We start from the raw sequence: 13,529 nt of genomic DNA, 5'->3' as shown, positions 1-13,529 counted from the left end.
CAAAAAGGCAATTTCATATTGCTTAACTTAGTAAAAAGCACTCTGAACCAGGTACATCCACCTGGCAATGAATTATGGCCATGAAATCTTGTGTTTGGTCTAAATGCTAAATGGTATTGTTTCTTCCATCTTTATTCTACTAGGTGTTGTGGAATATTTAAGCAATGGAGGAGTAGCCGATAACCATAAAGACTTCAAGGAACTAAGGTACAATGAGTGTCTTATGAACTTCAGCTGCAATGGAAAGAATGGAAGCTCAGAAGGGAGAATCACACATGGCTTCCAACTGAAGAGCGCCTATGAAAATAACTTGATGCCTTACACCAATTACACCTTTGATTTCAAAGTGAGTGGTTTGTTCTGGGCTGCTATAGAAGTTATTTCAAATATAAACATGACAAGAGTTTTATATTATACTTAATTGCATCATCTTCAGGAATTTTTAGATTCTTAGTATGTCTTGGCTAAGTATGCACCTCAATGTAAAGAGGTTTGTTAGGTTTTGTGATTGTTATTGTTGACTTAAGAATTCTTTTTAAACCCTTAATTGTTCAAATTTCAAATAATATTTGATAACAGCAAAAAATCCCAAAATGCTTAGTATGTGCCAGGCACTGGAAGCACTTGCATTTATTAATACAGTTAAATTTCACCAGTTCATACCATCCCTAACTCTCAATAAGGATCCAAATAATAAGCAACCTGATATGACTAAATTTACCTTGAATGAATTTATATAGTATTCTCTCAAAATTTTCTAAGTACTTTTCATTGTATTTATCTTTAAGTTATTTAGGTTCCTTTGGGAGATGGTTGTACTTAGGGTCTGTTTTACATCCATGTAGTCATAATAAAATATTCCTCAGCAGTGGAACACTCCAGCTTAATAATAGGAAAAATATTTCCATGGAGGGCCTATTGTGCAAGACCAGTTGTTCTTTAGAAAGATTGACTAGTGGTTTTCTGTAGTTAATTCTTTTCTGTTTGCTAATTTTCTGATCATTCTCTCTGCCTACAGCTCTTCTGTTGTGCCTGTTTGATTTTCCAGCATTTCAGGCATCTATCCTAAAATCTTAAACTGTCCTGGAAAAAAAAATGCAGATGTTGGAAAAAAGTGTTTTAGTGTAAAAAGCCTAGAGGGAATTTAACAAAATACCAAATGAAATTTATGAAATGGGCTCTTACACATGTCCAGTAACCTTTTTCCATTTTCAGTGCTTGTTAGACCCTTTAAAAGGAACAAATACTAGGAAAAAGAAAGGAAAGTCATGTACTAATATAACTAGTCTGCTTTTGTAATCATGAAGTGGAAAAAAATTGTTGAGAACTTAAATCTAATTTTTAGTATTTTTACTGTTAGAGTAGACAATACTATCCAGCAATACTTGGTTTTGTTCAAATCACTCGTATGCAGTGATGTGCTAGTAAATACTTAATAGCTAGTTTTCTGGGAAAATTAAGCCCTAATTTGTAGTGTTTGCTGATTTCTGTGGTGTAAGTACTCTCACTGTAGAAGATTTCAAGCTCCTAACATAATACCATTGAACACAGTTTGGATGAAGTGCTAAGAAAGCAGGTACTCGCTGACTCTAGCACACTGTTAGTCTTGTGTAAGCTTAAAGGAAAACCTCCAGGTTTAATGATACACAGTTTGCTGTAGGTTAATTCCTATTTTTGTTACTATAGTGATATATATCAAACACAGACACAGAGTGTAATACATCTCTGCCAGCACAATCCCAGTAAACCTAAAATAAAGTTCCCCAAAGGAAGTGTTAGTAATTCTACAACTTGTATTGTTGTTTTGGTATTTGTGTAGGTAAAAAGACCAAATCATTTCTACCTCATCTAGGCTTTCATAAAGGTTACTTTTGCCTTGCTCATAAAGTTAAAATTAGAGAAACAAAATTTGGGATATTATTCATCTCAGTCATTTGAATTGTTTTGAAATCCTTTGTTGTTGTTTTTCAAAAGATCGTACATGTGTTACTAAATCAAAAATCTTGCCTGGCCAGTGTGGGTCAGTGGTTGAGCACTGACCTATGAACCAGAAGGTCACTGTTCAAATCCCGGACAGGGACATGCCTGGGTTGTGGGCTTGATCCCGAGTAGGGGGTGTGCAGGAGACAGCCAATCAATGACTCTCATTATTTCTCTCTCCCTCTGCCTTCCTCTCTCTGAAATCAATAAAAACATACCAAAAAAAATTTTTTAATATTCTCATCAAACCATTTACATTGCCCAAATAAGTATAGTTAAAGAACCAAAAGTACATGGCTCAGAGACTGTTTGCTGTTTCAATATGTGGGATAGGAGGAGAAAGGAGAGGTATAGAAATCTGTGGAAAAGAGGCATATATGGGAAATAGTTATATACCAATATTAAAAGCAGTCAGTGAAAAAGGATAGGTAACGACAAAGATAAAAATGTCCTGTGACTAGCATTAAATACAGATCCAAATGCAATGTCCTGCCATTGCATCAGTGGAGTGTTGTTAAATTTTATTTACTTGACTTAGCATTTGTTTACTTTATCAGTCCTTGAATAAGTTAGAAATCTAGAAAAGTGGTACTTAGAACTCAGATTCATTTAATCTAGAACTGATTTGGAGGGACCCAAAGGGTAAACAGTTAGGAGAATTACTTGCAGACCAGGTATCTTAGTGAATTTGGGCTGCTATAGCAGAGTACCATAGAATGTATGGCCTATACAAGAACAGAAATTTATTTCTCCTGGTTTTGGAGGCAGGAAGTACAAGATCAGGGTGCCAGCATGGTCAGGTTCTGATAAAGGCCCTCTTCTGGGTTGCAGACAGCTATATCTTATATCTTCACATGGTGGAGAGGGTGAGTGTGTTCTCTGGGTTCTCTTTTATAGAGCACTAATCACAGTCATGAGGGTTCCACCTTCATGACCTAATCACCTCCCAAAGCCCCACCTCCTAAAATCATCACATTAGGAGTTAGGATTTCAACGTACGAATTTTGGGGGGTACACAAACATTCAGTCCGTAAGTTGAATAAACAGCTTAATTCAGAATTTCTGCTGCTGCTCTCCCCACCCTGCTCTGCCTGAATCTAAGGGTGTGCCTGAACCATTTAATGAAAAAGGACAGTATTCCTATGTCAAGTAGTAAATCTTTGTTAAATTATGAAAAATATTTTTTATAATTTTCTAACATTTTTTTTTACAAAACAAAGCTTAGCATAATGCTAGCTCGTAAGCTATTTTTATTGTTTTTCCCAAATACAGGTCTACAGACTTAATATAGTCTTTACTAATATAAAGGCTACTTTTCCATATTATAGTCTTTTATAAAAAAAGAAACAGTTTGAATCAAAAAAGGTTAAGAATCAGTCTGTAACCTCCTTTGTGAAGATGATACAGTGGACAAATGTATGTGCATATGCACAAATATTTGGGCAGGTTCACAGACATGATCTTGCTAAATGTTTTGATAAGAGGTTTTTACTCTATGATGTTTAAACCAAGGAATAGTTACAAGCTATTACGCCAATTAAATCTTAATTGACTTTGGGTGGTGGGCACACAGTGCAAGATACAGATCTTGTCACAGAAATCCGTACCTGAAACCTATATGATCCTATTAACCAGTGTCACACCAATAGATTTAATAAAAACATTAAGAATTTGTTTAAAAAAAAAATCTTACTTTCTGGAGTGTCTAACATTTTTCTTGGGGCCTGTGTTTGCAGAGGATTCTAACTAGCACCTGGTGTGCATAATGACAGTCTAATAAAGTGATAGAATATAGGAGGTTTTATTCAACATAAGTAATTGAGAATATTTTATTTGTGTTTTGTTTACTTTATTGCTGAAGAAAATGGTAGTCTCATAAAGAAAAATAAGACCACTCTGACCCTTGTTAACCTTTTTTCTAAAATGTCACTGCAAAAGTAGACTAACCAAATGAAGGGATAATACCTAGTACTAATATGATTTGACTGTTTGGACTTGGAGTATTAGTGGCCGAAAGTCCACTTGTAGATTCAAGTAGGTTTCTTAATTTGTGATAAAGTAAGGTTAAAGAACTGTTTTATTATTTTGGTCTTGGCCCTGTCAAAATCAGAAAACTAAGGTAATTATTCTCAGAATTTTATGATACAATTTTTTTAAATTAGAAGTTCTTTTTCTTTTTTTCCTTTTTTTTTCATAAAGTATCTCATTTCACTGTGAAGCATATAAAATATTAGCTGAAACTCATTATTTATAGTATTTGTAAATAGATACTTCCAGGTCTGGAGATGATTCTTCATGCTTGGGGCTCAGGCCCCTCTTTTTTTAAAAAAATATATTTTTATTGATTTCAGAGAGAGGAAGGATGAGGGAGAGAGAGAGAGAGAGAAACATCAGTGATGAGAGAGTCATTGACCAGCTGCCTCCTGCATGCCCCCTGCTGGGGATGGAGCCCGAAACCCTGGCATGTGCCCCGACTGGGAATCAAACCTCGATCTCTTGGATCATAGTTCAATGCTCAACCGCTGAGCCATGCCTGCCAGGCTCAGGCTCTCTTGATATGGGTAGGAAGTAAATTTGACTTTACTCTTGCATACACAGCCTGGGGCAGTAAAAGCAGGATAGTTTTGAAATCTACTGATCAGACAAACTCTGAGAGAGACAACTGATAATATATATGGTTCCTGATGAATATTTTTTGCTAAGGTATTGTTAGGAAGGAAGGAATCCAGAATTTAGAGTATACCAGGATTTGTGAAAATGAGTATTCTAAAGATCAGATTAGAACAATTAACTGTATGCAGTTTTTTGTATGTATGTAACAAATAGGGGAAAACTGAACTAGGATTAACAATTCTGAAAAGGTGCTTTACCATGGCTGCTTTCAGATGTATTTGGATATCTTGATGTGCAAATAATTGAAAATAATTCCAGTTATCATTAAAGGAATTAATTTGAGGGATACCTTTTCATTAATTATATATGTATTCATATAAAATCCTTATTTTTTATTTATTGTAACTATTAGAATTATTGCAATTTCTATAATGATTATACTGATATGTTAGATTTTACTAACCCAAGCAAGCAAATTCTAAAGATGCGTAGAAATAATTTGGGGTGCTTAGCTTCTCAGTTTGCTTATCATTTATGCACAAGTGTAAGACTTTGTGATTTCAGTAGGGCACTATGTTTCCCTATTTAACCACCTTTATTTCACGTAATACCCATTGAAGACTTGAGCTTTATTTTACCCATTGTTAAGACAACCAGAAGTACAGGTCACTCAGGTATTTGGCTTTTGCAAATTATGGATTGTTCTTTATATATCTTAAGTGTTTCTTTTTTCTAAGCATATATTTTTCTCCTTTTTCCCAACCCTAATCTCTTTTCAGGGCGTGATTGACTACATTTTCTATTCCAAGACTCATATGAACGTGCTTGGTGTCCTGGGGCCTTTAGATCCTCAATGGCTGGTTGAGAACAACATCACTGGGTGTCCACACCCACACATCCCTTCAGACCACTTCTCACTGTTAACACAACTTGAACTCCACCCTCCACTCCTGCCTCTTGTCAATGGTGTTCACTTGCCTAATCGGAGGTAGTGGAGTACTGCCCCGCAAAGACGGGGATCCGTTGCTATGGACCTGTACAGTTGTAAATCAAAGTATGTAGGAGTGAAGTATGGCCATCCTTAAGCTGCTTCTTCAGGTTCCTTTCATTATGTGTTTGCTATAAGATTTTGTACATTTTTGTGCATATTGGCATCATTTGGCACTAGAGCTGGAACCAAAGTATTACTCTTTCCAAATTTTTAATTTATAACATGATTTTAAATTGGACCTTCTTCATATTATATTAGGAGTCAGCATTCATAATTGATAAATCACCAATTCGAGGCCCAACAAGTGTGTTTTTCCCCCCCAAAACAAATATTTTCCTTTAAATGGTTTCAAATGAGCCAACCATTTTTATAAAGGGCAATTTTTAAAAAAGTGTAAGATTTTAAACTTGATGGTATGCCTTGCAGGGAAAACTTTCTGGAATTTTTGTTTTCCATTATAACAAACTGATTTTTGGCTCCCAAAATCATTTGCACATTAACAAAGCACTTAAATTTACTAGATCTGTACATAAACTATGATATAGCCTCTAGCCATAATAAGAAAAATTGAGAAATTTAGGATGGTTGCACAATATGCTTTCAAAATCAAGCAGTTAACGGCACATGACATTTTTTTGGGCAAATGCTTGTTGGTTTTTTGTTTTTTGAGGAATCACTCTGAATTTTGTTCCCCTTTTAGTTGTAGCCTTATTAGAAGTATTAATTCCAAGCCTGTCTCTCCAGTTTATTTATAGGGAAACAGCAGGTGATTTTACTACCACACATTTTGAAAATACGGTTTTCTGGTATATTTAGGAAGCCCACAAAATTAGTGCCCAGTATTTTTCATTATCCCCATCTACCCTTTACTGCCTGGTTGTGCTGGAGAAACATATTATATGATTTATGTCATTTTTGCTCTTATAGTCAAATGTTAAAAGAAACCTACTGAATGAAAACACCCTGAGCAAAGTTTTAGAAGGGGAAAGCTATTCAAATATTTCATGTATTTCCCAAAGTAGGTCAAGTGGCTTTTGGCTTTGGCTTTTTGAGGCGACAATAGAAAGGATTTAGGGGAGAGGGACAGGGAGTAGTTGAAAATCTTGGATCATTTTTCCTGACTCTAGTTGCCAAATGGCCGTTATATGCTTTAAATCTTTGTTTCTGTTGTCTGTCAGGGTTGAATTAAGAAGCTACTGGTTTATTCCCAACTGTTGATACTCTTTAGATATGTTGGAATCCTTTTTTTGCCCATGAGGGCCAGTTGAAAATCTGTGACTCAAGAGGCAGTGAAGACAATATTGTTTTCTGGGGGGAAAATTGGTTGGCTACTTGATGTTAATTATGGCACAGTAACAGGAAAAGGTTGTGTCTGTGTTTTTAAGTTTTTCTTTATTCTGCTTTTTTGCTGCTATAAGAGTTTTCTGAATTTATATTTTAAACTTTTCATGCACTTTACTGTTTCTAGTCTCAAAATGTGATATTTTTAATAAACAAGAAATTTTCCATTATGTGAATGAAATTTTAAAAGAAAATAGCCTATATTTGTGTCTCACTAATATATAAAGTACAAGTCAAATTTAAATTATTTAATTAGTTTTAAATATATACAATTAGTCTCCTCTTTCAAACCTGACATCTTAGGCTGTTTTATTAGTCTTAAATGATGCTTTTCCTTTGGTTATTTCATACTAATTTCTTCCATAGTAAATTAATCAGGCTATATAATATAATATTTCCCTGAAGGGTAATTTTAGTGGAATGAGGGTGGTGGGATGGTGTAATATCATATATGGGATTGCATCAGAAGGTTTCTGTAAAGCCTAAACTCCCTTTTAAAAGTGCCTAGTGATGAGGCATTGTTTGTCATCTATTAAAATTGGAATGTCATTGTAGTTGAGTGAAGTTTGATGTAAGTAAAATATTCTTTTAAAAATGTTAAAGTACCAGAATAAATAAACACACAAAGAGACAACCCTTAAGATGACAGATTTTCCTCAGTGTGCAGGTATCCCTTGTTATATACCTCAAGCATTCAACATCTAGCCATGCAAATTGATTACCTGAAGCATAGTACTGGAAAGTAGAATAGCATGAAAAACTTAATTTTGTGGACATTACCTTTTTTTGTAATCAGCTACTGTATGTTTTATTTTAAATCTTTTGTTTTGAGTGGGTTTTCTGCTCTGGAGGTATATGCACTAACAAAACATTTTCCTCCTTTCATATACGCATGTTAATTAGCAATGTGAGCAATATTTCCTACCATACTTCACTCCCAATATTTTTTGAGATGTTTGTATAAAATGGAATTTAAAGTTCACTTATGATTGTATATGAACCACAGAGGAGCCCATTTATTAATAAAAAACTTTTTTAATAGTTAAATGTAGAGGGAAAAATAAAAAAATTTGGGAAACATTGTAAACAGCTTAAGTTTATTTTGTGTATGATTGAGGCACTCTGTTGCAGGAAGGTGTGTAATTGGGTTCTCTCTGCTTCCAAATGCACTCTTTCAGACCATTCATTATCCTGTGTATTTTTAATGTGGTTTAGTAAATGTTGGTAGTAGCTTTGTTGAAGTAGGTAATTGTGTTATGTTTTGGGTGGCACACTTACTTGGGGCATGGTGACCCAAATTTCATGTGCACGGTTTCCCTTTAGCCTACTGCCCAACTTTCACACACCCTTCACCCTTTGTTCCCTTTGTAAAAGGAGTGGTATCTGTTTTGAGCTGCCAATTCAGATGATCAGAAATGCTGCTCTCCTCCGTATTGTCTTGTTAAAACCCATGCCATTTGGAACTTTGGCAGTGACAAGCCAAAAGGAAGAAGAGGTGAATGACATATGGTATATATTCAATGAGAATAAAATATTTATGCTCATATACTTTCTAGTTCTCAGAATAAGTTAATAAGCTTTATGCCATTGGGCTGCTGCATATTTTATCTGAAGATAAAAGAAAATTTGGGCATTTTTAGATTGTGCTAATGTGTTTTTTTAACTGTTAAATATGATTTCTGGTATTTATCTAAGAACTGGAGTGTTCTTTCAGTTTATTAAAACAGTGTTGTTTGAGGAAGGGAAAACTGCACTGTTTGCCGTTACAGCAGCCATGCAAGTGCATGTCAAGTCACCCACTCTCTCAGGCATCAGTATCCGCCTCATAGCTTTACACATTGTGACGGGGAATATCGCAGCATCCTCAGGACTGACATCTGGGAAAGGCTCAGATCCACTTACTGCTCCTTGCTTGTTGACTTTGTTTTAAAATATTGTGCCTGGTGTCAACTTTTAAGCAACAGCACTGCCTAAAAGCAAGCAGAGAACAGAATCCCAGCACCATTCTATAGGCAACTTTTTAGAATTCAGATATAGTAAATCTGTTCAAGATTTATGATGTTTTATGTAAAAAAAAATTTTTGTACAACGTAGCTGAATATTTTTGTTTCATTTCTTTGATGTAAGGTGTGTGAACGATTGTTTGAATATCACATGTTTAAAGTCAGGTATGGCACAATGGGTTCTGAGACCAGCTTTCCCCCTCCCATTTGCCTTGTTCCAAGTTCTTTGTTTTCAAATTACTTTTCTGATATTTAGGCAAATATTTAATTTTACTAATAAGCATCCTGTGTGAATGTATTAAAGAAGCCACTGTGTTTTAGTGTTGTAGTTTGCAGAAATATAAAGCTTCATTTCTAATTTGTCCCTTTTCTTTGGTGTCTTAAGGTTATGTATTAAATCACAGAGAAGTGAGGGAGAAAGTTGGAAGATATCTACCGTTCATATCACTTGATTCTATGGGGGGGTTATATTAGAATTGAGGATGTGGCATATTAAAACTGGAACATGGGCAAACGTATTGTGCTCCATTTTAAAATTATATCTTCTAATTAAGTTTGTATTTGAATTTCTAAGAGTTTCTAAAAATCACTAATGTCACCTATATGTTGAAATCAAATAGCAAGGCACAGAGAAAGCACAAGAAAAAAATAGGTTAAGTGTGTTTGATAGAACCAGAGACATATGGTTCATCATTTCTAATCCAAGGCTAGATTTTCTAGCAATAAAAACTGACTGTGTCCCAGTACTCACTTGTTTCTAAGGTGTTATATTCTGAGTTTCTGAGGGATTTTAATAGCTTTGTAAAATACATTGACTGATCAGTAGTATCAGTCCCAGAAAACATCACCAGTTTCTAATACCTTTGGCAGGCCATAAGAATAATGGTTTATAGCAAGCAAAGACTTTATGGCACATTTTCAAAATAGCACTCATTCATCCATTATTTTGACAGAAATGTGAATTTTCACATTTGTAAGGCAGTCTCCTCTTTCTTTAAAAAAAAACAAAAAACAAAAACTTTCTGAATATGTGTAGAAGATTTGTTTAACCTTTTTCTTCTGAATTGTATCATTTTTATAGAACTCTGAATTATAGGTAGACAAATTAACTAGGGAAATTAGAATATTTTTCTAAGCCAGGAACTTCAACTAAAGTTTTGGAATTATACACAGCTGAGAAATTTTATACTGTGGTTGCTTTAAATTTTTTAATAGCATCATGATCACCAAATTTGAATTCAAGCATAAGTAAATTAGTACATCTATAAACCTGGCTTATTTACCAAAGTTGTACTCTGTTTAAGAACAGGATGCCAACAGCATCTTTCATTTTACAAAATGATAATGTAAATCTTTATTGTGTAGGTGTCACCTAAAAGCTTAAGGATAAAAAGAAAATCCTTATACCTATACTGCAGAGTGTTCTGAACAAGATCCACAGAAAGAAAGGGCGGGGGGAACCAACATTTCTTTTTAAGAAGGTGGTAAGGGGGAGCGTGCATGTTTCTTGTTTAAACCAAATACCGTCTTTATGTCTGTTTCTCTGTTAAATCACAAGTCCTACAGCAAGAAATAGGGAGACACCAGGAAAAGCAAGCTTTATTAACCTAGTTAGTAATTTCTTTTGGCATAATAAGTTTGTTTCGTTAGAGTTGGGTTATTCTTGGAACCAAAGGAAAACAAGCACCTTGAGGTTTTATTCAACAAACATGCCATTGAAGCAGTGGAAGTTTTTAAGTAAAATAGTTTTTACATTCAAAGCATATGAAATAAAGACATTTCTGCCTATTAAATGTTAATTTTTAATGGTACGTAGTATAAACAGCGTTGTCTTGAAATTAGAAGTTATGTCATCAGAAATAAATCACACTGCAAAAGGTCTGCAAATGCCAAGTGATACAGTTCTTTTGGCATCGGTACATTCAGCTTTTCAGAAACTTTCAGAAGGCATAGTTTGGCTCCTGTTAGTAATTATTTTTTTTTATAGCAATCTCCCCAAATTTAGCTAATTTCCCTGTTGGTATGTCTGTTACTTTTAACTCTGAAGCATAAGAAGTGGTCCTTTCTTGCTCATTTCAGTTTTGTGTTAATTTCTAAATACTGATACATGACTGTGTTTGCTTTCAAGCTAGCAGTAGTTATATGTACCACATTTGTTTAGTTATCTTTAATTCACAGGATTGGCTCAGCGTTGATGTGTCAGATAATGGCTTTGCTTCTTACTGAATAGGCTTAGTTTCCTGCTACTTGTTTCAACCTTGATGCAGTAAGCGATACAATAGTCTGGGTGTGTGTGCAGAAACTGTACTGCCCTTCCTCTGCTTGACTTGCTAAAAATATATTCCCTTACCTTTGAAATTCCTGAGCGGTGCTCTGCCAGCTTTTTTTGGGGGGGAGGTTTGAATGGCTGTGATACTGCACACTGGATCGGGAATTGTTCGGTGTCATGAGTGGCAAACTTCGTAAACACCAGCAGCACTGAGAAGTGCACTATGGGCATTCGTACAGTTGTCCAAATGCAAGCGATTCTTTCATCTAGGAGAGACTGAGGAATAGAGTTTATGGGAGCACTCGAAGTATTTTGAGGAGGGTGAACATTTCAGTTTTGCTTTTTGTTATCTTGAGTGGGGTGGTACGAATGGAGATTTTTGTTAGGTTTTTTTTAAGAGAAAGAGTATATATGTACCTTTTGTCTCTGAAAGGGCCAGGTATTGGTCAAATTCACCATGAATTAATTTGTATCTTCTATTGTGATTTCTTTTGACTATAAAACAAGTGCCAACTCATTGTCCATGAGATGACCTAGTCTTCTACTCAGTTTATCATTTGAATTGGGAAGGGTTCATTTATTTTCAGTACTTGGCATTAAATTGATTGTTTTGCATACACTTGAGTCATTCTGTGGCCTAGAAAGTGTTTTTGTAACTAGTTTAATGGTTGAAAGCAAATACATGAGTTTAAAACTGAGCAAGTTGTTTTGGTAATTTTTTCCCTGAATACTTGGTAGTTTCTATTGATACTATTCCAAAACAAATCTGTTTTCCGTTGTGTATTTATTTTGCTTTTGTCCTAAAAAGAAAAAGTCTAGCACTAAATTTGTTATTGTATTCTAGTAATCAGTTTAAAATCTAAGGTTTTCTTTTTTAAAAAATTAGATTTAATGAAGTGCCATGTAATTGTAGCTTACTAGTGTTTAATGTTTAATAGATTGGTTCTGTAGTGTTCTAATCATTTAACACTCTGTCATCCCTGGAGAAAGTGGTTCTACTCTTACCGAACACATTCTCTTTGACAAAATCACCAGCTGATTTATTTTTCTATTTATTACAGTTAAACAGTTGATGAGGTCTGAATCTTGACCAAGCTGCTCAGCTGAGATGTTTTTCACAATAGACACTGTACAAAGTGTGTGTGCAAAAGGACACAGTTGAGTGGTAGTTTTTTTCATTAATGTGAACATTGACTAAACAAAGCAGCCCTGCCTTTGAAATCCGTGGCAGCTCAGAAGGGAGGTGCTTAAGAACCTTAACTATTACGTCAGATGACAAAATACTTTTTTCCATTTTGGAGATTGGGTACTGCTCACACGTGATGTATAGGGCTAAATATATGCTTGTTTCCTTGCACCCACCTGTGTATTTCCCCTTCTCTCCTTCACTTTTCTTTCCCTGTAGGCAATAAATGGCCATTTTGCAACTGCATACCTTTGTCTTGTTTTTTTACTCTATGTGGGCAGGATAAGTGTCTGTGTCTAGGTCAGTACATCTCTTACAAAGCCAAGTAGGGAGAGCCAAGGTAATTCAGGCAAAAAAGTACAAATTCATGCTACTTTTTTTTTTTTCTTGTGAAAACTACATTATTTAGAATAGATTCTACTTTGTTTAGAATAGATTCAGAAGTTAGTCATAGTTATGAGACTTACAATGGCTGAAGAAATCTGCATAGAAGGACATGTGTCACTTCTTAGTGGGGTTTTAAGAGCCAGTGTGCAATTTGCCTTAATCCCGTTCCCCGCCTTGATGCTCATAAAAACATGTTGAGATCAGACCTCATCCTAGATACTTGAGTGACTTCGATGAGCAGAGCTCCCCTTCTGACCTACATAGGATGCGTAGTGTGAGAAACAACTGATAAATCATAGTGTCTTAATATGATACAGGTTTGTTAAGGCATCATCTAGCCCATCCTGACTACTAGACACCCTCACACAGGTCTGCTGAGATCCCAATGTAAACAGGTGAACCTGCCCAAACCTAGAGTAAGTTCATTCAACAAACATTGCCTAAACAAAGCAGCCCTGCCTTTTAAGTCTGTAGCAGCTCAGAAGGGAGGTGCTTAAGAACCTTAACTATTATGTCAGATGACAAAATACTATGAACAAGGTGTTTTGGGGGGTATAAGACGGACAGGCTCCCTGTCCTGCAAGAATTCACATTCCAACTCTCTTCTGTTTCTGACACGAGGAAATAATGAAGTGTTTTATTCAGTGTAAAGTTATCTTAAATCTTAGAATGTTAGGAGGGGGAAGGAAAGGGTACAGTAAAATATTTAGGAATTCCAAAAACTATGTTTAGGGATATCCAGTTGAAAAATGATTTTAA

General features: G+C 35.2%; 1 protein-coding gene across 3 annotated transcripts in view; it reads left to right on the top strand.

The window, feature by feature from the left end:
* CNOT6L (CCR4-NOT transcription complex subunit 6 like) overlaps positions 1–8,012 on the top strand; it is a 95,025-nt gene extending 87,013 nt beyond the window's left edge. For all 3 annotated transcript variants that reach the window (XM_081135444.1, XM_081135445.1, XM_081135443.1), the window contains exons 11-12: positions 144–346; positions 5,373–8,012. In XM_081135444.1, the coding sequence (XP_080991570.1) occupies positions 144–346; positions 5,373–5,585 (416 nt within the window). In that variant the 3' untranslated portion in view covers positions 5,586–8,012. The remainder of the gene's footprint in view (positions 1–143; positions 347–5,372) is intronic.
* Positions 8,013–13,529: the final 5,517 nt, after the last annotated feature.

Source organism: Miniopterus schreibersii (genome assembly GCF_964146895.1).
Source record: "Miniopterus schreibersii genome assembly, chromosome: 1".
Classification (NCBI taxonomy): domain Eukaryota; kingdom Metazoa; phylum Chordata; class Mammalia; order Chiroptera; family Miniopteridae; genus Miniopterus; species Miniopterus schreibersii.
Note: the sequence above shows the minus strand (reverse complement) of the source record. Positions and strands in the feature narration are given on the sequence as shown.